General features: G+C 45.4%; 2 protein-coding genes across 5 annotated transcripts in view; both read left to right on the forward strand.

Annotated features, from left to right (window-relative positions):
* The window catches only part of NATD1 (N-acetyltransferase domain containing 1), a 40,960-nt gene extending 29,929 nt beyond the window's left edge, over positions 1–11,031 (forward strand). For 2 of the 3 annotated variants that reach the window (XM_019656678.1, XM_019656677.1), the window contains exon 3: positions 10,733–11,031. In XM_019656678.1, coding sequence (XP_019512223.1) covers positions 10,733–11,027 — 295 coding nt within the window. In that variant the 3' untranslated portion in view covers positions 11,028–11,031. The remainder of the gene's footprint in view (positions 1–10,732) is intronic. The other variant, XM_019656680.1, reaches the window with a different exon arrangement.
* Positions 11,032–11,304: 273 nt separating this feature from the next.
* On the forward strand, positions 11,305–23,908 carry TMEM11 (transmembrane protein 11). Of its 2 annotated transcripts, XM_019656676.1 has the most exons (3): positions 11,451–11,531; positions 14,823–15,113; positions 23,004–23,904. In XM_019656676.1, coding segments are annotated over exons 2-3 (519 nt in total). In that variant the 5' UTR covers positions 11,451–11,531; positions 14,823–15,111; the 3' UTR covers positions 23,521–23,904. The 2 variants fall into 2 exon arrangements, with proteins under 2 accessions (XP_019512220.1, XP_019512221.1); XM_019656675.1 differs by lacking the exon at positions 14,823–15,113 and having other exon boundaries at positions 11,305–11,531; positions 23,004–23,908.
* Positions 23,909–24,026: the final 118 nt, after the last annotated feature.

The following is a 24,026-nucleotide window of genomic DNA, read 5'->3' on the forward strand; positions in this document are numbered from 1 at the left end:
CTGAGCTGCCAACAGGTAGCAGGATGGCTCAGCTAAAAAAAAAAAAAAAAAAAAAAAAAGATGGCAAAAGGTCATCAAACAAAATGAGCACTATATCATTGATTGATCTTTATTCTTTATATAAATAAATGACCTTTGAAAATCGTAAACAAAATATGTCATGACTTTTCCGACGACCCAATAGTTATGGAGGGTGCAGCCCAGAGGCCCATGTGGGAATCAAACCGGCAACCTTGGTGTTATGAGCACTGCACCCTGCCTGTAACCACTTAAGCCAACTGGCCGTCTCTATACTACAATTTCTTTATCCAATCGTCTATTGATGAGCATTTCTGTCGTTTCTATTTCTTGGCTATTGTGAAGAGTGCTGCAATAAGCTTAGGGGTGCATATATATTTTCGAATTAGTGTTTTAGATTTCTTTGGATAAATACCCAGGAGTGAAATTACTGGGTCATAAGGTAGTTTTATTTTTAATTTTTTTAAGGACCCTCCATAATGTTTTTCATAGTGGCTGCACCAATTTGCAGTACCACCAACAGTGCACAAGGGTTCACTTTTCTTCACATCCTCACCAACACTTGTTGTTTGTTAATTTATTGATAATAGCCATTCTGACGGGAGTGAGGTGGTATCTCATTGTGGTTTTTATTTGCATTTCTCTGATGATTAGTGACATTGAGCATCTTTTCATATATCTATTGGCCATCTGTATGTCCTCTTTGGAGAAATGTCTGTTCAGATCCTCTGCCCATTGTTTAATTGGATTGTTGTGTGTGTGTGTGTGTGTGTGTGTGTGTGTGTGTTGAGTTGTATGAGAATATATGTATGTATGTATGTATGTATGGATGGATGGATGGATGTGTATAATTATTTTGTTTTAACCTCCTATCAGATGTATCACAGGCAAATATCTTCTTCCATTTACTAGGATGTCTTTTCATTTTGCTGATGGTTTTCTTTGCTGTGAAAAAACTTTTTAGTTTGATGTAGTCCCATTTGTTTATTTTTTCTTTTGTTTCCCTTGCCAGAGGAGGTATATCAGTAAAATTATTACTAAGGGAATGTCTGAGAGTTTACTTTCTTATATTTTCTTCAAGGAGTTTTATGGTATTGGGTCTTACATTTAAGCCTTTAATCCATTTTGAGTTTATTCTCGTATATGGCGCAAGATCGTGGTCCAGTTTCTTTTTCTTTTTTTTCTATTTTTTTAGCTGAGCCATCCTGCCACCTGTTGGAACTCAGCTCGGGCTGGGAATCAAATCGGCACCCTGTTGCTCAGAGCTCACACAGTTTCATTTTTTTTTTTTTTGCATGCATCCGTCTAGGTTTCCCAGAACCATTTATTAAATAGACTATATTTACCCCCACTGTATATTCTTGCCTCCTTTGATTAAATGACCATATAAGAATGGATTTATTTTTGTGCTCTCTGTTCTGTTCCATTGATCTAGGTGTTTATTTTTATGCCAATACCATGCTATTTTGATTACTATGGACTTGTAGTATAGTTTGATATTAGGTAGCGTGATATCTCCCACTTTGTTCTTTTTCAGGATTGCCGTGGCTGTTCGGGGTCTTTTATGGTTCCATATAAATTTTAAGATTGTTTGTTCTAGTTCTGTGAAAAATGCCATTAGTATTTTGATAGGAATTGTATTGAATCTATATATTGCTTTAGGTAGTATGGACAGTTTAAATATATTAATTCTTCCTATCCATGAGCATGGTTTATGTTTCCATTTATTTGTATCTTCTTTAATTTCTCTTTTCAATGTCTTATAATTTTCTGAGTACAGGTCTTTTACTTCCTTGGTTAAATTTATTTTTAAGTACAGAGGGTGCCAAAAAAAATGGATACACATTTTAAGAAAGGAAAACACTGTATTAAAATTGTAATCCTCAATATATACCAATAACAAAAGATAAATACAACTCACATGTATACATCTTTTTGGCACCCCTGGTATTTTTTGATACAATTGTAAGTGGGATTATTTTCTTAGTTTGTCTTTCAGATAGTTTGTTATTGGTGTATAAAAGTGCAACTGATTTCTGAATATTAATTTTGTATCCTGCTAAATTCATTTAGCAGTTCTAATAGTTTTTTTGGTAGAATTTTTAGCATTCTCTATACGCAGTATCATGTCTTCTGCAAATAATGACAATTTTACTTCCTCCTGTCCAACTTGGATGCCTTTTATTTCTTTTTCTTGTCTGACTGCTGCGTATAGGACTTCCAGTTCTATGTTAAATAAAAATGGTGAAAGCGGGCATCCTTGTCTTTTTCCTGATCTTAAGGGGAATGTTTTTAGCTTTTCCTCATTGAGTATGAGATTAGCTGTGAATTTGGCATATATAGCATTTATTATGTTGAGATATGTTCCCTCTATTCCCACTTTGCTGAGAGCTTTTCTCATAAATCGATGTTGGATTTTGTCAAATGCTTTTTCTGCATCTATTAATATGATCATATTTTTTCTATTTTTTTCATTTTGTTTATGTTGTGTATCATGTTAATTGATTTGCTGATATCGAACCAACCTTACATACCAGGAATGAATCCCACTTGATCATGTGGTGTATGATCTTTTTAATATATTGCTGAATTTGGTTTGCTAATATTTTGTTTAGGACTTTTTTGCATCTATGTTTATTAAAGATATTGGCCTATCGTTCTTTTTTTTGTAATGTGTTTGTCTGGTTTGGGGATCAGGGTAATGGTGGCCTCGCAAAATGAACCTGGGAGTCTTCCCTCCTCCTGGATTATTTGGAATAGTTTGAGGAGAATAGGTGTTAATATTTTTTTTGAATGTTTGGTAAAAATCAGCTGTGAAGCCAAAAGTCCAGGACTTTTGTTTGTTGGGAGCTTGTTGATTACTGATTCAATTGTGCTGTTAGTAATCGGTGTGTTAAGATTTTCTGTTTCTTCTTGATTCAGCCTTGGAAGATGGTATGCTTCTAGAAATTTATCCATTTCTTCCAGATTGTATAATTTGTTGGCATATAGCTGATCATAGTATTTTCTTTTTTTTTTTTTGTATTTCTGTGGTATCTGTTATAACTTCTCTTGAATTTCTGATTTTACTTATTTGGGTTCTTTCTCTTTTTTTCTTGATGAATCTAGTTAAGGGTTTGTCAATTTTGTTTATCTTTTCAAAAAACCAGCTCGTCATTTCATTGATCTTTTGTATTGCGGTGTGTGTGTGTGTGTGTGTGTGTGTGTGTGTGTGTGTGTGTGTGTGTGTGCCTATTTCATTTATTTCCGCTCTGATTGTTATTATTTCCTTCTTTGTACTCTCTTTGACTTATTTTGCAGTTCTTTTTTTCAGTTCCCTTATGTGTAAAGATAGATTGTTGATTTGAGGTTTTTCTTATTTCTTTAGGCATTGCTATGACTTTCCCACTTAGGATTACTTTCTCTTAGCAGTCCCATAGATTTTGGGTCATTATGTTTCATTTTTGTTTATTTATCTCAAGGTACCTTTTGATTTCTATTTTTTTAGCTGAGCCATCCTTCCACCTGTTGGCAGCTCAGCAGCAGCTCAGCTCGAGCTGGGAATCAAACCAGCAACCCTGTTGCTCAGAGCTCGCACTCTTGAGCAAGCTCTTAACCAACTGAGTCACTTGGCCAACCCTCCTTTTGATTTCCTTGATCTCATTGTTGACCCAGTCATTATTTAGTAACATGTTATTTAGCCTTCGTGTATTTGTGTGTTTTTCAGATTTTTTCTTGTTATTGATTTCAAGTTTCATAGCACTGTGGTCAAGAAGATGCTTGATATGATTTCAATCTTCTTAATTTATTAAGACTTGTTTTGGCCTACTATGTGGTCTATCTTTGACAATGTTGCATGTGCACTTGAAAAGAATGTATATTCTGCTGCTTTGGGGTGTAATGTTCTAAAAAAAAATTGAATCCATCTGGTCTAGTGTGTCATTTAAGGCTGCTGTTTTTGTGTTGATTTTCTGTCTGGAGGATCTGTCTATTGGTGTCAGTGGGGTGTTAAAGTCTCTTACTAAGGTTGTGTTATTGTTGATATTTGCCTTTATGTTGTTCAATAGTTGTTTTATATAGTTAGGTGCTCCTATGTTGGGTGCATAAATGTTTACTAGGGTTATGTCCTTTTGTTAGATTGATCCCTTATTTATTACATAATGCCCTTCTTGGTCCCTTATTATAGTCTTCATTTTAAAGTCTGTTTCGGGCCGGCCGAGTGGCTCAGTTGGTTAAGAGCTTGCTCAAGAGTGTGAGCTCTGAGCAACAGCGGTTCGAGACCAGCCCGAGCTGAGCAGCCGCTGAGCTGCCAACAGGTAGCAGGATGGCTCAGCTAAAACAAACAAACAAACAAACAAACTAAATAAATAAATAAATAAAGTCTGTTTCGTCAGATATATGTATTGCTACCCCTAGCTTTTTTCTTGTTTTCATTTGCATGAAATAACTTTTTTCCATCCTTTTACTTTCAGTGTATGTATGTCTTTGGATCCGAGGTGAGTCTCTTGTAGACAGCATATGTATGGATCTTGTTTTCTTATCCAGTATTTTGATTGGAGTATTTAATTCATTTACATTTAAAGTGATTACTGACAATAGGTACACAGTCATTGCCATTTTATTATTAATATTTTTTATCTTCCTTTGTTTGTTTTCTCCTTTCTTCTGCTTACAGAAGTCCTTTTAACATTTCTTGTAATACTGGCTTGGTGGTAATGAATTTCTTTAGCTTTTTATTGTCTGGGAAGCTCTAAATCTCTCTTTCAATTCTAAATGATAACCTTGCTGGGTATAGTAGTCTTGGTTGTAGGCCCTTGTTTTGCACCACTTTGAAAATTTGCTGCCAATCCCTTCTGGCCTGCAAAGTTCCTGTTGAGAAGTCAGCTGATAGTCTTATGGGAGCTACCTTATCAATAACTAGTTGTCTTTCTCGTGATGATTTGAGGATTTTCTCTTTGGTCTTTAACCTTTGCCATTTAAATTGTGATATGTCTTGGTGTGGGCCTGTTTGGAACACTCCACACTTCCTGGGCTTGCATGTCTATTTCCCTCACCAGGTTAGGGAAGTTTTCAATCATTATTTCTTTAAATAGGGTCCCTTCCTCCCTCTCTTATCCTTCTGGACGCCTATGATGTGAATATTTTTATGCTTGAAGTTGCCCCAAATGTCCCTTAAACTATCTTAATTTGTTTTTCATTCTTTTTTCTTTTTGCTGTTCTGGTTTTTTTTTCTGCTACTTTGTCTTTTAAATTGCTGATTCAATCCTTTGCTTCATCTAATCTGCTATTGATTCTTTCTAGAGTATTTTTCATTTCTGTTGTTGTATTCTTTATTTCTAACTGGTTTTTTATTATGGTTTCTGTGCCCTTTTTTATCCTTACTATCTTTTGTTGAAATTCTCACTAAGCTTCTTAAGCTTTCTTACAACCAGTGTTTTAAACTCTGTGTCTGATAAGTTTGTTGCTTCCATTTTGTTTAGTTCTATTTCTGGAGTTTTCTCCTTTTCTTTTATTTGAGACATGTTACTTTGTTTCCTCATTTTGGTTGCCTCTCTCTGTTCTTCTATGTATTAGGTAGATCACCTATGTCTCTTAGTCTTTGCCGGTGGCCTTATGTAGTATGTGTCCTGTGTGGTCCAATGGCACAGTCTCCCTGATCTCCTGTGTGTGTGTTCCAGGAGTGTCCCTTAAGTGTGTTGTGTGTGTTCTCCTGTTATAGTTGAGCCTTAATTGCTTTTGGCGTGTCAGTAGGTGGGATTGACTCCCAGGCTGACTAACTGTGAGGATTGGTTATGCCCACAGTGTATGATCTGTTCTCTGGAGCTGACCTTTCAGAGGGCTGTTTGCCCCCTTGAGTTCTTGTGCCTGTTGAGGCCCCCCTTTGTGTGTGCAGTTTATGGGTCTAACCAGGTAGTGTTCTGGTGTTTTCTGAAGCTGGATGCTGGGTGTGCTGTTTCTGGCGTCTTTTGGGAGGGGCTCCTATGTAAGCTTATTTCAGCCTTTCCTGTGACTGGTCTGAGGCTATCTTGTAGGAGCTACAAAGCTATACGTGGTTGGTTGCTGCCTGTGCTGGACTTGGAGGCATGTGGAGGTGGCCTTGCTGTGAACTGAGGCCAGTTGCCATCAGTATTGGGCCTGGGGCTGCTTAGCAAAAGGCTCAGCTGTTGAAAGAGCCTTTTTAGGTACATGGGCCGGGCTGGTCAACCTGGTGTTGAGAGTGCCTCTGGCAATGCAGCCTTAAGTGGGCCTGGTGGGGTTCTAGGGAGTTATGGCATGGGCAGTGGTTTTTATAAAGCTAATGCAGTTTTGGTTCTTGCACTAGTTCTAGGCCCATGATCATTTCCCAAAATGCCCTGAGAACACCACAGCTATCCACTGCTCACCTCACCCGCAGGTCACCAAGAGCCATCCAAAAGAAGCTGCAGTGCAGGTTGTGGCTTGCTGTTCACCACCAAACGTTCCTCTGGTCGCCACAGGCCATTGCTGATGTAAAAGGCTTCCACAGCTTGTGGGGTGGGGCTAGCTGCTCAGTAGGTGAGAGTGCTCCCAATGATGTAACTCTGCAGGACAGGAACCCATGGCGTCACCAAGGTGGTGCACATGCATGGATTTTACCAGGCCAATTTGGTCTCAGATTCAGCCCTTTGGGCAAGGGTTCAACATAGAAAAGATGGCCCCCTCCTATAGGCTACACATGAGGCAGGCTCCATACAGGGACAATGTCTGGTCCCTTCAGCCCTTGCTTGGAAGCCATACAACTCAGTCTTCCCCGTATGTCTCTGGCACCTCTTGAGTTGGTGCCCCTCCACTGGAGACTAGGTAAGTGTCTGCAAGTGAGCGAGTCTGTGTGCAGTCCCTTTAAGAAGGCATCTGGGTTTCCAGTCCCCTTCCGTCTCACCAGGATAAACAGAGAGAGTCCTCACTGATTTTCACTGCCTGATGTTGTGGGAACTCTTCTTCCCAGCACAGAACACCTGGGCTGGGAAGCCCACTGTGGGGCTGGGGCCCCTCCCTCTTCCAGCGGTACTTTCACCAAGAAGTTGCCCCTCCCAGTGTTCAACCACTATCTGTGTGTTTGGGGTCAGCCTGCTTTGCATCTCTGGCCCTCCTACAAGTCTCGATGTGGCCTCTTATTTAGATCCTTAGTTATAGGGGTCTGTTTCATTCTTTTCAGATGATTTTTGAGGTTGATTGTTCTATAATTTATTTGTAATTTTGGTGTGATCCTGGGAGGCAGTAGGCATAGCATTTATCTAATCCAACATCTTGGAACTTCTTAAATTTCAATTTCTAAAATGCTCATTTTGATGCTTTTAATCATAAGTTCAAAACTTTATGTAGAAATATTATACCAAAGATACATTTTTGGAAGATTAGACTTTTTCTGAGTGCCTACTATATGCTATGAAGCACAAGAATAGGCATACTTTGTTGAGCACATACTCATTTCTGCTCCTCAAAAGAGCCCTGCAAGGTAGCTTGTATGTGAATGGTGGCTGCTGCTTTCATCCCACACTTACCTTTGTAGATTCTTTTCTGCAGCAAAAAGTGCTGGAAGCCTGCAAACTTCCCAGACCCACTTGCCAGCTGACTCTGCCAGTGAGAGGCATTGGCAGGGGGTTGGAAGATGTGAATGAGGGAAAAGCCATCCCCGCCCTGAGCTTCTGGTGCCACCTCAGGCTATAGTGGTAGCAGCAGCTGCATGTCAGCAGTGCCCCAGCGAGTGCAGCTCCTGGCTCCTGCTCATGCAGCAGGAATCACAGTCTCTGGGAAACACTATTTGTCTCTTTGCTCTTCTAGCTTTAGAGGCCAGAACTGCTCCCTCCATTTACTAATCTGTGGGTGTTCTTACTGACCCCTTGCTTCTCCTGCCTCCCAGCACTTCTCTATTAAATTCCTTCTGTTTAAAATACCCAGGGTGGCCTTTCCCCTCCTAAATTAAAACTGACTAATATAAGTAAAGTTACCCCCATTTTACAGTTCAGGAAATTGAACAGAGAGAGAAAATTACTTAACCAAAGGCAAACCCATAGCTCTCCCTCCTCACTGTGCTCCGGCCACCCTGGTCCCATTCCTGGAACACATCAACCTCACTCACCCTCCAGAGCCTTCATTCTTGATCTCTCTGTGCAGAACACTCTGTCTCCAGCTCTTCATGTCCACACTCATTGTTTTCATTCAGGTTCCATGAAAATGTTACCGCTTGAAAGAGACCTTCTGTAGCCACCCATAATCCCCAACTCTGTTACATTATCCTGCTTAATTTCTTCTTAGTACTTATCATTCTCTGAAAATATTTATGCACTTAGTTGTTTATCTCACTGGGCTGGAAAATCCATGAGACCAGGAACAGTGTTTGTCTTACTAACTGCTGTGTTTCTTGTGCCTAAGAGGACCTGGCACTGAGTGTGCACTCAATAATCATTTGCTAGAAGAATGAATGAATGAAAAGGGTAATAGGAAAAATGGCAGATTGTTTTTGAGGAGCAGCCAGGACCTATCTTCCCACTGGTTGCCTCTCTGCTAGCAGTTCAGGGGTCTTGTCAGGAGTCTCCACTGCATGGGAGCCCATGGAAGTCCCAATTTCCACCATTTTAGGCTGTGCACTCTGTGGGTGCTCAGTTATTACATGCTGAGTGAATCATCCTGCCTATGAACCTTCCAGAAGATGTCTGTGCACTAACAACGGTCAAGAGGCAATCTCAGCTCAAGTCAGCAGATCGGAAGCAGAACATGTTAGAAGTTAGGAGATGGGAAAATTATCCTAGGTCCACATTTGATTTGAGAACTTACATTTCCTCTGTGTGCTAGACACTAACATGAGACCTGTTCTCATTAACGATGAAATGGCATTCCTGAGCTTTTCCTGAGAGACACCATAGCATATCATAATCTCTACAACCAGACAGCTTGGGTTCAAATCCTGGTGCCATTCCTGACTGGCAATGTGAACTTGGCCAGTCACTCAGGTCCTCTGGAACTTGGTTTCTTCATTTACAAAATAAGAATGTTGATATTAACAGTATTATATTCACAGGGTTGTTTTGAAGATCAAAAAAGTTAAATCACTTAAAATATTTAGAACAGGGCTTGGCACGATATAACCATCAGTTCTTACTGTTACCTCATGTGCTGTTCTAAGTTCCATACATGTGTCATTTCAGGTAATACTCACAGCAGTCCCCTAAAGAGAGGTACTGATATCACCCTATGTTACAAACAAGGAAGCTTGAGAAACAATCCCAGATCAGAGTGTGGAGCCAGGCTTCAAACCCAGCTGTTCTAGAATCCCTAGGAACTCTCTTAATCACCACACTGGTACAGAGAAAGCGGACCTATCTGTCGGCAGTGAGAAGGCAACATGGTAATTGTTCAGAGGTCTATAGCACACGCTACACATTGGCACTTGTTGGGTTGTGTTACCCAACAGGAAGAGTCTGAGGGATCAGGCAGGCCCAATGTCTAAAAGCATAGTTGACTGGGAGAAAAAGGCATTTATTTTTTAAAGATTTTATTGTGGAATTGGGGGAGGGGAACAGCATTGAGGAATCGGGAAAGGGGAACAGGCAAGTTGATGTCCTTTTGTTCTTCAGTCTAGTTGTGGAGGACTTCGTTTCACTGGCCCATGTTGGTATTATCATTGCGCTCCTCCCGAGTGAGGCAGTTGCTTGCTGCCATTGGACGGCCACTCACAGTGGCTAACTGCAGCTCACGCTGGCTGCCAGCCACTCATGGTAGCTTACAGCAGCCCACTGCAGCAGGGGCTGCAGCCTACGCCATCGCTGGCGACTCTCGGCAGCCCAGCTCCAGGTCGAGCTGTTGCTCACCATCTTAGCTGTAGAGGGTGCAGCGTCACTGGCCCTCATGTAGGATTGGAACTGGGGCCCTGCTGCTCAGAGCTGGCGTCCCAAGCCAGCTCTTAACCAACGTGCCACTCGGCCTGCCCGAGAAAAAGGCATTTTAGGCAAAGCATGGAACACCTAGGGACTTACAACCCCCCCACCCCACCCCCGCATTTGCTAGCCTGGCAAGTTCCAGACAGGAAAGAGAGGCAGTTGAAGCTGGAGAGGTAAGCAACCTATAAACTGCGGAGTGCTTCTAGATTGTGCTAAGGAGTTTAAATTTAGTCTTGTAGGTAATGAGGGACTGAGAATTTCAAGCATTTAAAACTATTGTAGATGTGAGCTGAGGAATCCTCAATGATGAGTCCCATCTCATCTGACAGCTTGCCAAATTCCCCCCAGATTTGGGTGTTAAGTAGAGGTGCTGTGCTCCTTCTCCTGAATGTGGGGCAGATTTTGGCATGAGTTGCGCAGATATTTATGGGACCCACTAATGTCTGGCAACATTGTCTGCAGAAAGCAGAGGAAAGGGACTAGAAGTTGAAAAAAGTGCAATGGAACCCCCAAATAGTCCTCAGGTCTGAGGGAGTGGCATCTAGGAATCACTGGGTTCGTTTAGTCCATGCTGAGTGAATCCACAGCAGCGTCCAGGCAGGGAAATACCAGGTCCTGGGCAGGGCTCTCGTCAGGTGGGATGATTCGCCCAACATATGCCTTCAAAGACACCGAAATATAAGATTATGTTCACATTACTGCAGCCAGGACCTGAGTGTGGTGTGTGGCCGGGATCTGAAGGGGTATTAGTGGCCGTATCTAAAATGGGCTTTTCTCTATCGCAGAACCCTATTTCTTTCAGGGCAATGATCATGTTCTATTTCTTTCTTTGTTTTCAGACTCTCTTCCAACAGCCTGCAAGCAGGGACCTCTCTATGCAGCAGGCACCCCATCTGTCTTGTCTCCACAAAGTATCCCTTGGAGTCCAGAGAATTTGAGGGGATGGAGTGGGAGCAGCGACTGCCTCCTAGAGGACCCGGGGGCCGCCTCCCGCCCTTCGGTGACCTTAAAGCTCAGAGGCAGCTGTCAAAGGTAGGTCCAGCCGCCTTCACAGAGGGCGAGGGCGAGGCCGAGTGGCAGGGCTGGACGCTCCAGCAACCTGCTAGGCTGGGAAGCTGTGCGACGGCCGCATAGAAAGCGCGGCGTCCCCTTGGCGGTGGCAGCGAGCGACGCGAGGACGCCTCCCGCGCAGCGCTCTGGGAGTTGTAGGCACCTTCATTTCCACTCTTCTTGAACTCCTTGCTCTCGAAACCCCAGGACGTACAAACAAGTAGGCGCCTGTGACTCTCAGGCTGTGAACTTTGGGGATTTTAATTTTCAAAAAGGAGCCCTGAATAGGACTCTGCCCAGAACTGCCCCTTTCACTCCTCCCTGGGTGAGGACTACATTTTCCAGACAACCACGAGGAGGTGGGACTTCCAGCGCGCGGTGCATTGCGGGCATCGCAGTCCGGGCGGACTCAGGTTCCACCTTCTCAGCTGTCCCTGGATGCGGACCGGACTACATTTCCCTTCCTCACACCCGCTATCCCGAGGCCGCCTTGGCGCGAGACATTTGCGAGCAGAGTGTCTCCAAGATGGCCGCGTGGGGAAGGAGGCGCCTTGGCCCGGGCAGCGGTGGCGGTAGCGCCAGAGAGAGGTGAGATATGGGACCTTGTTGCTTCCCCAGGGCGTGTGGCCCAGAAGCCGGTGAGCCAGAGAAGCCTCCTTGGGCTGCAGCGCTCTCCGTGCCTCAGTTCCCGAGCTATCCCTTCTCGCCCACCCTCCTGTCCCCCCGCCGGGCACGCGGGGTTCCAGTCCGGGCTCATCCGGGATCCGGGTGGGAACCGGCGCCCGCTCGATCCGGGCCGAAGCGGCCTCCTCGGAGGGCTCAGGAAAGGAGGCGATGGCGGGGTCAGGCGAGGTGGGCCCCGGCCGTGCAGGGTCTGGGCCGAGGCCGGGCCGCGCGGAGAGGACTCGGGCCCCGCGCAGGCCCAAGGGACCCGCCTAGCTGCCCGCGGGCCGAGAGTCGTCCGAGGCTCCCGCCCTTCCTGGCTACACGCGGGCCGTTTCGGCCGCGGCCCCTGACGTGGCGAGGATTGGCTCCCGGGAGGGAGAAGAAAGGGGAAGCCTTCACAGAGCGGACCTGCTGCGGGAAGGGCAGTGTGGTCTGCACGTTTATGGGGGGAGCCTTAACCCTCCCCAGTTGTGTCTCAGGCTGAGAGCTGTCGCTTCTCGAGGAGGGGATTCTTACGACTTTTCGAGGGTTTTCTGCAAGCGTCCCTCCCCTGGAAGTCCTTTAAAGTGACCTTTCCTAATGAATGGTGTGTGAGTAGGGAGAAAGGAGCTTCTTTCTTCTAAGTGGATCTCGATTTGGAGAACTGATTTCTAGAAAAGGAGATTGGAGTAGTTTTCGTGTTTCATTTACAGTTTTTGCTCCTGGAAAGCAGTTTCAGTTAGGAGAAGCCGCTAGAAGTTTGGGAAAGGATGTGTATTGGTGGAGTCCCCTGGATTGTTGTCCTGTCGATTCTGTTATGGCATGAGTGGTATAGCAGAGGTCAGAAAGAAAGTTTCTTGTTTGCTTTTTTTTGTCTTTTTGGTGAAGACGGTTAAACAGAAGAGTTCTCTTTCTCTCTTTCCCTCGCTCTTTCTCTCAACTGCCCTACTCTGCATTATTCCTTTTCTTTGGCTGATTCTATCACATATTCATTGCTGTTGCCTGGAGATGGTTTTCCTAGCCCAGAACATTTTTCGTGTTTGGTAGCTGTTATAGACAGACCCCTTTAACTTGTGTTTTATTTTTGAACTCAGAGTTATCCATCATTGTCCTTTCTGTATTTCCTCTTCCTTGGAAAAGCAGTGAATGGCAAGCAGATATTTTGGTTTTTCCAACTCCCACCTTGTATTTCTTAGATTGGACCATAGAAAGAAATTAAAGTGACCTCGATGATTTCCAGATGGCATTAAAAACTAGCAGACAGGGCCAGCCGAGTGGCATGTTGGTTAGGAGTTGGCTTGGGATGCCAGCTCTGAGCAGCAGGGCCCCGGTTCGGATCCCACATGAGGACCAGTGATGCTGCACCCTCTATGGCTAAGATGGTGTGAACACCAGCTCGACCTGGAGCTGGCTGCCGTGAGTCGCCGGCAACGGAGTAGGCTGCAGTGGGGCTGGCCAGCAGCTGGCGTGAGCTGCTGTGAGCCACCGTGAGTGGCCATCCAATGGCCAGTGAGCGACTGCCTCACCCGGGAAGAGCGCAATGATAATACCAACATGAGCCAGTGAAGTGACATCCTCCACAACTAGACTGAAGAACAAAAGGACAGCAACTTGTCTATTCCCCTTCCCCAACGCTGTTCTCCTCCCCAATTCCCCAATAAAATCTTAAAAAACAAACAAAAAATTAGCAAACATTTTCAAGATCTTTACAGCAAACATTAATCCTTTAGAAATAGGAAATAGCCTGTTTAGAAAACTTAGAGTATCAGAGAGAAACGCATTCCTCCTTACTGGATAAAAACAACTAAAAGGGCCAAATGGGAATGCCCCAGACATCATATATAGGGACTATTAAGCTTTTACTGATACAAGAAATTAGATATTGGGGATTTTTTTTCTCCTTGATTTGAGACAATTGTTAATTCAAAACTGAGTTTGCAAACCAGCAGCCCACAGGCTGAATCCAGCCCTTGACTGTTGACCCTCAGTTTTTAAGAGTTTATAAGTGTACTTGCAAACGCTTATAAATTAAAAGATTTCACAGAAAACTTCGAAAAGCTGAGTAGTGGCCAACTTGTTTTGTCAGAGCAAGTGCTTTCTAGTTCATCATTCCTCACCTGACAGCAGGACTCATTGCAGTTTCCTGCCTAATCTCCTTAGGTGTTCAGGTTGCAACCTTTGGCCTGTAACTGAAGGCCCTGCTCACACATGCAGGAACGGGGCATCTGGTTTTGTAGTTTGGGTGACCCCATCTCCTCCCAGACAATGCACCGTGGAGGGGGGTACCCCCTCAGTTTGCACTATGTTTGCACTATCTGTCTTCCTTTGAGATAATGCTCGAGGATGCTGGATTCCGTTTGCCTTTGCTGTGAGGCCCTAGCTTGGCTCTGTTGGAGAAGCCTGGTTTCCCTAAGAGCCTCCCATGCTGAGCAGCAGATGGTAACATAACCCCTCCAGCCCCACAGCTAGCTAAGGGCTCCATTCTTGCTCAGTGGGTGGGAAGACTAGGTGGGGCAGGCTGGAATAATTGATTGGCAAGCACCATAGATTATGAGGCCTGAGCATATTATTGGCTCTTATGACTGAAATAGGCTGTTTATGGCTCTCTTAAATAACTTTGTTCCATGTCACATTTGTGCTGACTCAGATCCCAGCTCCACATTGTAAAACCACTTTCCTGAGTTGCTGTACACACCTGGTTGGAATCGGCTTTATGCTGAAACTGAAGAAAACATTTTCTGGTTTTGGGCAAGGGCTGGAGCAGAGCTATGCTTTGGGCAGACTTTTCAGATTTGCCAGTGGCTGTGAACTCCAAAGCATGCCTTGTATTTAAAGGCCCTTCCTGGTGCCAGGTTGTCCACAAGAACTACTGTTGTCAGCAGTGTGGTAATGATGGTCCAGTTTAGAGTACAGTGTGTGGATTCTTGCTTTACTTGGTTCTTGAGCTTAGAGCTGAGTTAATTCAGTAGCCACTAGTCACGTGGCAATTAAATTTAAATTAATTAAAATTAAATAAAATGAAAAATTAAGCTCCTCAGTTAACACTAGCCACGTTTCAAGTGCTTGATAACCACATGTGGCTGTAACTGTTGGATAGCACAGATACAGAACATATCCATCGCTGCAGAAAGTTCTATTGATAGTCCTGGTCTAGACCAGAATAGGAAAGGGTTAGAAATAGCAAAATGAAAGCTGCTTGCATGTTGATTTTTCTCTCCACTCCATTAAATCTAGGGAATCAACAATGTTTGTAATGAAGAACATCAGACTCTGAGCTGTAACCTGAATTCTTGTCCAGAATTCAGCACACTGGCATCGAGCACACGAAACAGATTGCCACTTATCCTGTCGGCGTCTTTGAGACACACTTGCCCATCTAGGAAGGCACAGTGCAGGTATCTGTGTGTGCTGCCACTTGGGTGGCAACCCGGACCAGCTCACAGACAGTCCACCCTTCCCCTTGGGGTGCTTGTCTTCACTTCCTCAGGGCCCTGAGTATCCCTGAGTTCTTCGTATTGTTGGAATGTGAGTATAGCCATGTGCTCTCAGTCTGTTTTTATCATCATGTCAAGGTGTGTTTGATCTGATTCTGTAAAGGCCTGGGGTGTTCAGAGGGCTGGGCTGCTGGACCAAATGCTCTGGTTTTAGGGTGAAATCATTTTGCTGTGGCCTGACCCTCCCCTGATTTGTGCAGCCATCTGCTCCAGCATTTTTAGGTAGCCAATTCTGGGGGATTCTTCCACATCTGTCTGTAGCACGCTTTATTCCTCTGGACTTGATCCTTTGACAGCTTTGCTTTAATCTGTGAATCGGACAGATGTGGTCCTGGGTGGCTGGTAGAGGGTTTAGTTCTCAGTCCAGCTGAACAGATGGTCCACGAGCCATGTGGGCAGGTGGCATACATTCCTCTTGTTCTGATCTGATCCTTTCCTTTTATTGCTGAGGACCCTTAGGAGTTTGGGGTATTTTATCTCTTGAAAGACTCCCATTCTGGCTCTAGTGTATGGTGGAAATGTTTGTTTCCTCCTGGTCTGGATGAGCCATGAAGGCACAGCCTCTGCACCCAAGTCTGTATATGTGCGGCCCCAAGGGTGGTGGGTCCTGCTCAGCTGGCTGCCAGAGGTGGAGTTGTGCACATTCTGATCCCAGACGTTGGATATTCTAGGTTAGGATTTGCTGGGGTTCCTCATTTTTGTCATGAATTTGTTTTCCTTGATTCACTGAAGCAATCTGGATTTCAACTTGTGCCTCTGTGGTTTAGTCCTTTAGGCCGCATTCCAGTTCAGGCTCAACTTTGTGAAGAAAAGAGGAATGATCTTATATCCAGGGAGGTGAGGAGGAGCTGAGGCCAAGCTGCAGTTGGGCTTCTCTGCCTGGGGCATGCATGCATGCTCCTCAGTGAGGGCCGTTGGACGGGGTAGAAAGTATTCCACTGAGTGAGCGCACACAGGAACCTCCAGCTGCCACTGTGTTCTGTCTCTGGCACCAGCAGCAACTTTATGGGCCACCGAGGTCTTAGGAAAGCCAATAATCACATAGTAGTCATAACAGTTCTGTAGCTCAGGGCTGTCCATTAGAGTAGCCGTTAGCGACATATGGCTATCGTGCATTTGAAATGTGGCTCCTGTGTGTGAGGAACTGAATGTTTAGATTTTACTTAATTTTAATAAATTTTAACAGCTACATGTGCCTTAGACTGGGTGGTGCTTTGCAGTTGTCACTTTGGTTTGCACACCCAGCCCCCATCCCGTCTTTGCTGAAGCACTCTGGGACAGCTAGGGCCCATGCTCCATTTGACACCAGGGAAGCTGGCTCAGAGCAACAAGGGGTTTTGCCCTCGGATACAAAGCCAGTGACTAAAGAGGGAACTTGAATCCAGGCCTCTTGACTATGTTCTTGTTCCCATAGCATAGGGGAGGAAAGTTTTCTCTTGCATGTGGTTGTCTCTGAAACAGATGAAAATGTCAGGCACCCTGTGGAAGTTCCTTGGCCTGTTTGGAACTGTTCTCAATATTTGGGGCTACGTGCTGTGCCTTTTTGTCCTAACTGGCCTTTAAATCCACAGCGTAGAATTTTACTGCTCTCTTTGGCTCCCGAGGAATCAATTTTTGGTTAGTGCAAACTGGGGCTAGACCTGGGGGTACAGGTAGACTCTAGCACCTCATATATCATAGGTGATCAAGGGACCACATGCTTACTAGGTGGAAGGCAATGTGACATATGGACCCAGTTAAATTTTTCAGCCACCGGTTCTCTTAATTACTATAATTGTTTTTCTTTTCCTGTCACTCATTTCAAATGTACTTCCGCTGATGTCTGTTGGGAACCTGTCACATTTGGGCCGGGTGTTGGGAATACCATGATGAAAACACATTATCACTTTTGAGGAGCCTGGAATCGACATCCTTTTGTAGTTCACACCTCTGTCTGGCCTGTGAGTCCCTGGGCCGCTCCAGGAAGTGGGCCTGAAGCAAATGCTTCCACGAGGAGCGATTTGGTTGTGGTTCCAGTGTGACCAGAAAAGGATGGCGGCTTGCAGGGCAGCCTGGCCAGTGCTTGCTTGAGTGAAACATGCAAAGGGAATTCTCCTTATCCTCACTGGCAGGACTGCAGGGGTGTGAGGCCAGGTGACACTTTAACCATGAGAAGCTGCCTGTGCTCAGAACTGGCTGCGATGGGGGGCTTGCTCCCTACAAGTGCAGGCGTCTCTGCAGGCACACAGAAGCTGCTGGATTTGGAATGGGCACCTCCTTCTCTCCTCGGCTGTGCGGGGCCCATGGCTCTCTGGTCTCTTCATCATCAGGGATACAGGGCTATTGAACATGCTAAATGAAAGAAGCGAATCACAAAAGCCAATGTACTGTATGGTTACATGTATATGAAATGTCCTGAATAGGCAAACCTGCAGAGTCAGGAAGTAGATTGGTGGTTGCCAGGAGCTGGAAGGACTGGAGAAAATGGGAATTGAAGGGGAGTTTTTTGAGGGATGATGAAAACGTTCCAAAATTGTGGTGTTTGTTGTACAACTAGGTGAAAGTGCTGAGCCATTGAACTGTACACTTTAAATGAGTGAATTGTATGGTATGTGAATTCTATCTCAATAAAGCTGTTATTAAAAAAAGTACACATCACGGGCCGGCTGAGTGGCTCAGTTGGTTAAGAGCACGCTCAAGGGTGCAAGCTCTGAGCCACAGCGGTTCGAGTCCCGACCCAAGCTGAGCAGCTGCTGAACTGCCAACAGGTGACAGGATGGCTCAGCTAAAAAAAATAAATAAATAAAAAGTACACATCACAATGAGATGCCACCTCACACCCATCAGGATGGCTACTATTACAAACAACAGTGGAGAGGGTGTGGAGAAACTGGGACCCTCCTGCACTATTGGTGGGAATGTCAAATGGTGTAGTCTGGTGGTTCCACAAAAAAGAAAAAATAGAACTACCATTTGATCCAACAATTCCATTTCTAGGTATATATCCAAAGGTATTGAAAGCAAAGACTCAAACAGATACTTTTACACCTATGTTCATAGTATTATTCACAATAGTGAATAACACTAAAAAATCCATCAATGGATGAATGGATAAAGAAAATGTGGTATATACATACATTGGAATACTATCCTTAAAATGGAAGGAAATTCTGACACATGCTTTATAACATGGATGAACCTTGAAAACATTATGCCAAGTGAAATAAGCCAGTCACAAAAGGACAAGTACTGTATAATTCCACTTATATGAGGGTACCTAAAAAAGTCATATTCAAAGAGAGAGAAAGTAGAATGATGGGGGTCAGGCAGGGTGGAAGTTGTTTAATGGGTGCGGAGTTTTAGTTTTGTAAGATGAAAAAGTTCAGGAGATTGGTTGCACAACAGTGTGAATGTGCTTAACATTACTGACCTGTACACTTAAAAATGGTTAAGACAGTAAATTTTGTTGTATTTTGCCATAATTAAAAAAAAATTAATAAACCTGTGTGCTCACCACTTAGCTTAAGAAGTAGAAAACTATCATTACCTTGGCCCAGATGTCCCCCCTGTCAGGCAGAGGCCACCTTGCTCCTGAATTACCATTTTCTTGCTTGTCTTCATAGTTATCATACATGAAAACGTTCCTAAATACCACATCCTTTAGTTCCGCGTGCTTTTGAATTGTGTATGTGAAATACCCATCTGTGTGTGTTGTGTACTTGCTTTCCCCTCTACCTTAAATGTGAGGGATTCAGCCTGGAAGTGTGCAGCTGTAACTCCATGTCCACCCTTGTGGAGGACGTCTGTTTATCTCTGGTCAGTCATTATTTTTTGCTCTCACCAGACAGTGCTGTTCTGAACATTCTCATGCAGCTGGCTTTTGGGGAGATGTCTGCAGACTTTGGGATCCCATGTTTGAGACTACTTCTGTAATCCCAGATTCCTTTGAGACCTTCTTTGCAATGGTTCGGGGACCATGAAGTGCCCAGATCCCAGAGGAAATGGAGTTTGCCCTGTGATTCCTCATGATGGCCACCTTTTCACTGGAAAGCCAGTGTGTTCCTAAGGGGATTCTTTGAGTATTTCCTGAGTACCACCAGAGGGGATTCAGAGCAGAGGAGGGCTTCAAGCACAAGAGGAGGCAGGTTCAAGAGCCCCAGGCATGAGCACAATGTCTGCAGCAGTTACTGGCGCTTAGACAGGTGGGTGCTCTGCTCCCCGTGCGGAGTGATCTCAGCGCTGGCAGAGGGTGTTTAGGAGAGTAACCCTGTTCTGTAAGTGCTAAAGGTTCAAGGCATTTGGTAAAAAGGGACCCTCTTTTCTTTCCAGAGCCACTCTGTTTGCTTCTCCAGTGACATCTTTCTTAGGTCTTTGTATATCTGTCCAGAAATGTCCTGTACATATAAAAGCAAATGTATACTTTTTGAAATCGCCCGGTATGTTCTGTGAATACAAATAAACTTGATTTACTGTCAGCAGCAACAAAAACTATACACACACACACACACACACACACACACACTCTAAAGGTAGCATACCATAAACACTTTTGTACTTGCCTTGACACTCAACTTTATTTCTTAAGAGACTTTTCCATTATCAGTGCTATCTCTCTCTTTAAAAACACCCTTTAAACTCTCTTACTGGTCATTTCACACCTGCAATGAAAAGCAAAAAATATAATCCCTTAGGAAGCCTGGGCTCAAAAGATTCCAACTAGCTGTTGTTGTTTTTTAATCTGCTGTTTTGTACCAGGGTTCAAATTGAGGGTTGGTTGGTTTTCCTTAGTTGGGTTACATTTGACCCAGAAACAAAAGCAAGCCTATGTGGGTGGTGGGCGCTGGGGTAGCTGGGCAGCTGTAAGACATGGCTCTCTCCTGGGCATCCTCAGACCCCATGTTTCTGAAGTAACAATTCATGTCAACCATGCAGAACTGAGTCTGGTGGTCTGGGCAGCCTTTAAAACCCACCTTTCAGGGGCAGATGGCACCCTAGCTGCCACAGCCCAGTTGGAAGGGGTGGGTGCTGACTGCTTGGTGGGCAGTCTCTGACAAAGGGGGCTCCCTGCTGGTGTGTCCATGTTCTGAATGCTGCTGTTCCCTGTACATCATATGGAATCCTCGAAATGTCTAGACTTCAGTTTTCATCCTTTCTCGGTGGAAACTAAGAATCCCTTTCCTGAATTGGGTGTCACAGGTTTGGCTTTACACAAGGAATTGTTTAGTCTACGGTGCTGCTGGCTGGGCTGGCTGCTGGGGCTGCCTTGTCTGCAGGTGCCTGGGAAGTTGTGTCAGTGTTACGCTCTGGTCTTCACACTATGGAGAGTTGGTTTACAGTGATGGATAGGAGTGGGATGATTTGCCCACAAGTAAGACATGGTGTTCCAGGAAGCATGGTACACCTGCGGCAGGCAGCCTATTACCAGTGTCTTCCATGTCTCGTGACTTCCTTTTAGGCCTGCTTGTTTGCTAAAAGGTGGCTTCTAAAGTGCTGACTCCTGCGTGGGAGTGAGTAGTCATTGAAATGATCGCCCTCTTACCTCTCTGAATTAAAACCAAATGGGAAAACTCCACAAAGGTCTTCCAAGGAAAAACCCGGCTTTTCCCATTTCATAAACTTCAGGTGGGTTCTTACAGAAACGGCTCATTAACTCACCCCGGAAAGGCAGCCTGATCACTGGCACATGCAGCAGGTGTCATGTTGGGAATGTCCCATGTTTAGGAGGTTTCTTGTCTGATCCCTAGGGAACGACTCCCGAGTGCAGTTTCCTTAGGGCCTGTCATCTAATTAGGAGGCTTCCCTGAACTCAGCTGAATTAGTTGTCTTTTCAAGGTAGAGAGTTCTCTCTTCTTGAGTCCCAGCAGTACCTTTTTTTACAGTGGCTCCACTTGTGAGTGGAGGCCCTTCTGGGGGACACTCCTTCCTCTGCACTTGGAGGCACTACCAGTCCATTACCAACAGCTTGTAATTTGTTTCTAATGTGACCACAGGAGACCATCAGTCAGTCATTTATCCAACTAGAGTGAAACCTTGCTTCTTAGATTTGCTTATTTATTTGCTAAAAGTAGCTTTTACTGCGCTGATCCTGCCTGAGAATGAGTAATAACTAAAAGGAGCGCTTGATGGCCTGTCTGTATGGTCTCACTGGCTGATCCCATCCTTTTTCCTTGACGTTTGCCCCTGACAATCCAGCTTCCACCACCGGTAACATGTAATTGCTTTCATCTTCGAAGTGGGGCTGGCACTATGTTAATGCTCAACTTAGGGATTCTAGGGGGCAATCTTGTTTAAAAGCCTCCACTGGCCCCTAATGTGCATGCTCACTGACCAGGAAACTCTGAGCCTGGCTCCCCTGGCTTGACTCTGAACAGCATGGCCCTGTAGTGTGCCTGTGCCGGACCGTCTGAGCTGCTGGGCCTGCTGCCTGAGCACTGAGGGCTGTGCTTCTCGTTGGACGATGGGAGCTCAGGTGGGTGGGCCATGTTCACCCTGGTGTGGCCCGGCACACTGATCCGGAGCCCCCGTTGAAGGGGCATGGACTTGGGCGGCGGAGCAGTGGTCACCAGGAACCAGATGGGAGTCCCTGGGCCACATTTCCTTTCTGATGGGGGACCATCCCCTGAAGGGAAGGGGCTGCTTTTCACTGAGGCATGTGACAGAAGGAAGATGGCTCTGCACAGTCTGGTAATAATACGGGTTAAGCAGTGTGATTCAGCCTCAAGAGCTGTGTTTAGCAGCCCTCATGGTGGGCTAAAGAAGGCTTATCAGATGAATAGATAATACAAAACTAGGAGAAACAGTATGTGCTGGATGGCAGTATGGAGATTTAGAAAGACCTGGACAGGCCGAAACAGGCCCAATGAAAATGACATGGTGTGTACAGGTCTGCAATGAGGTTGGCCCATCAAGGGTGTGGGAAGATTCTGCTCTGGATAAGAGTTTGCACTACAGAGGCCTAAGACTGAGAATCCTGAAACTGCCTAAAATCCCCCCACCCCCACCCCCACCCCGGCCCCCTTGGCCTTAATGCGGAGCTAAGTCCCTTCCCTAGTCCCCAGGGGGAAAGTCAGATCAGCTCCGCCACTTGAAGTGGGTGTGTGTGAATGGTGTTTCTTGTGTGAGTAAGAAGCATTTACTGGCTATAAATACAGAGTCCTGGGCGTCCAGGATCAGAATGAGTGGGCACATCTGGGGACCCTTATTTATGTCCACTAAATTTCAGTCTTTACTGTTCTTGAGATGTTGTCTTTTCCTAATGAAATCAAAGGGCTTCTTTTTCTAAGCACTGGGCTGGGGTTCCTGGGGTTGCTGGCCTGGGGAGGGGCTTTTATGCAGCTTGTCCTCCTGCAAGAATCAGAGGAGTTTGCTTCTCAGTCACCCAAGGCAAAGGTGACCCTATTTGCCGTGTGCTCTGCAGCCCTTAGGATGACTGCTTTTGAACCGTGCGAATGGCAGGGTGTTTGGCATTACATCTCAGGGGTCTACTGGTTTCCATCGAATCCTGCTGCAATTGCTCTGATTAACGAAGAGCACATTTCACCTTGCTGACCTTGGGCTTCTGTTGTGTGCTAATGTCATTCAAGGCTGAAATCCTTTCCTTGGGGCACCTCTGCTAACTCACAGACCTGTCAGCCACTCACTGCATTAGGCCCAGTACATGTTGTAGGTTGTCATCATCTTAGAGATCAGGGTAGTCGTCCTGCATCTTTTGTGTTTCATTATTGGATTCTTTCAGAGAAACAATTCTTTACTGATTATCTTGACTGTTGGGTTCTAAGGGAGATAAAACATAAGTGCGATGTACTACCCTCAAGAGCTCAGGCACTCTGCTGAGCCCGAGGCCCAGACTTCCCCTCAGTGGCCTTCCCCCCAGCTCTCGGCAAAGAAATGTAGTAAGCGCGTCCAGCCTAACTGTCTCTTTCTCTCGCCCCTCCATCCTAAGGGTGAGCTTGTCGGCCACAGACTGTTACATCGTGCACGAGATCTACAATGGGGAGAATGCACAAGACCAGTTTGAGTATGAGCTGGAGCAGGCCCTGGAAGCCCAGTACAAGTACATCGTGATTGAGCCCACCCGCATCGGTGATGAGACCGCCCGCTGGATCACCGTGGGCAACTGTCTGCACAAAACCACCGTGCTGGCGGGCACTGCCTGCCTCTTCACCCCGTTGGCACTGCCTTTAGATTACTCCCACTACATCTCCCTGCCTGCTGGTGTGCTGAGCATGGCCTGCTGCACCCTCTATGGAATCTCCTGGCAGTTTGACCCTTGCTGCAAGTACCAAGTGGAGTACGATGCCTATAAACTGTCCCGCCTGCCCCTGCACACACTCACTTCCTCCACCCCGGTGGTGCTGGTCCGGAAGGACGACTTGCACAGAAAGAGACTGCACAATACGATAGCACTTGCTGCCCTGGTGTACTGTGTAAAGAAGATTTACGAACTCTACGCTGTATGATTTCAGTAGAATGGGGAGAAGCAAACAGCCCAGCCCACAAGAGACAACAGAGTATTCAGATTGCACAGTAACATTTTTGCTCTGTGAGGCAGTGGAGCCCAGGAAGGTGTTTGGTTTAATATTTGTTATTTTTAAAATAACATAGATCACAAATGTACCAAGGGTTGTTTCAACTCATCACACTAAGATGTGGATTTCCGTAACCCACAGGCCTGAGCTGTGGAAGCCTGACCAGGCAGTGGAATGTTGATGGAAGCATTGCTACTGAGGGGTGTGAACACGCTTAGGGGCGGGGGGGGGGGAGGGCAGGGTCTTTAAGTATATTGTTTAACTGTACCATCCAGAGCCAACCAGAAGCTATTGACCATTAAAATTATGAGAATTTCAAGTCCAGGTGTCTTCTTTCCGTGACTGTGTCTGCAGCGACTGCTGCAGTCTGCCTTGGTGGCCGCTTGCACATGGAAGGAGTGGGTGACACAGAAGCCACCCTGACCCCAGCCTGGTGT

This window comes from Hipposideros armiger, unplaced genomic scaffold (genome assembly GCF_001890085.2).
Source record: "Hipposideros armiger isolate ML-2016 unplaced genomic scaffold, ASM189008v1 scaffold_264, whole genome shotgun sequence".
NCBI classification, from domain to species: Eukaryota; Metazoa; Chordata; class Mammalia; order Chiroptera; family Hipposideridae; genus Hipposideros; species Hipposideros armiger.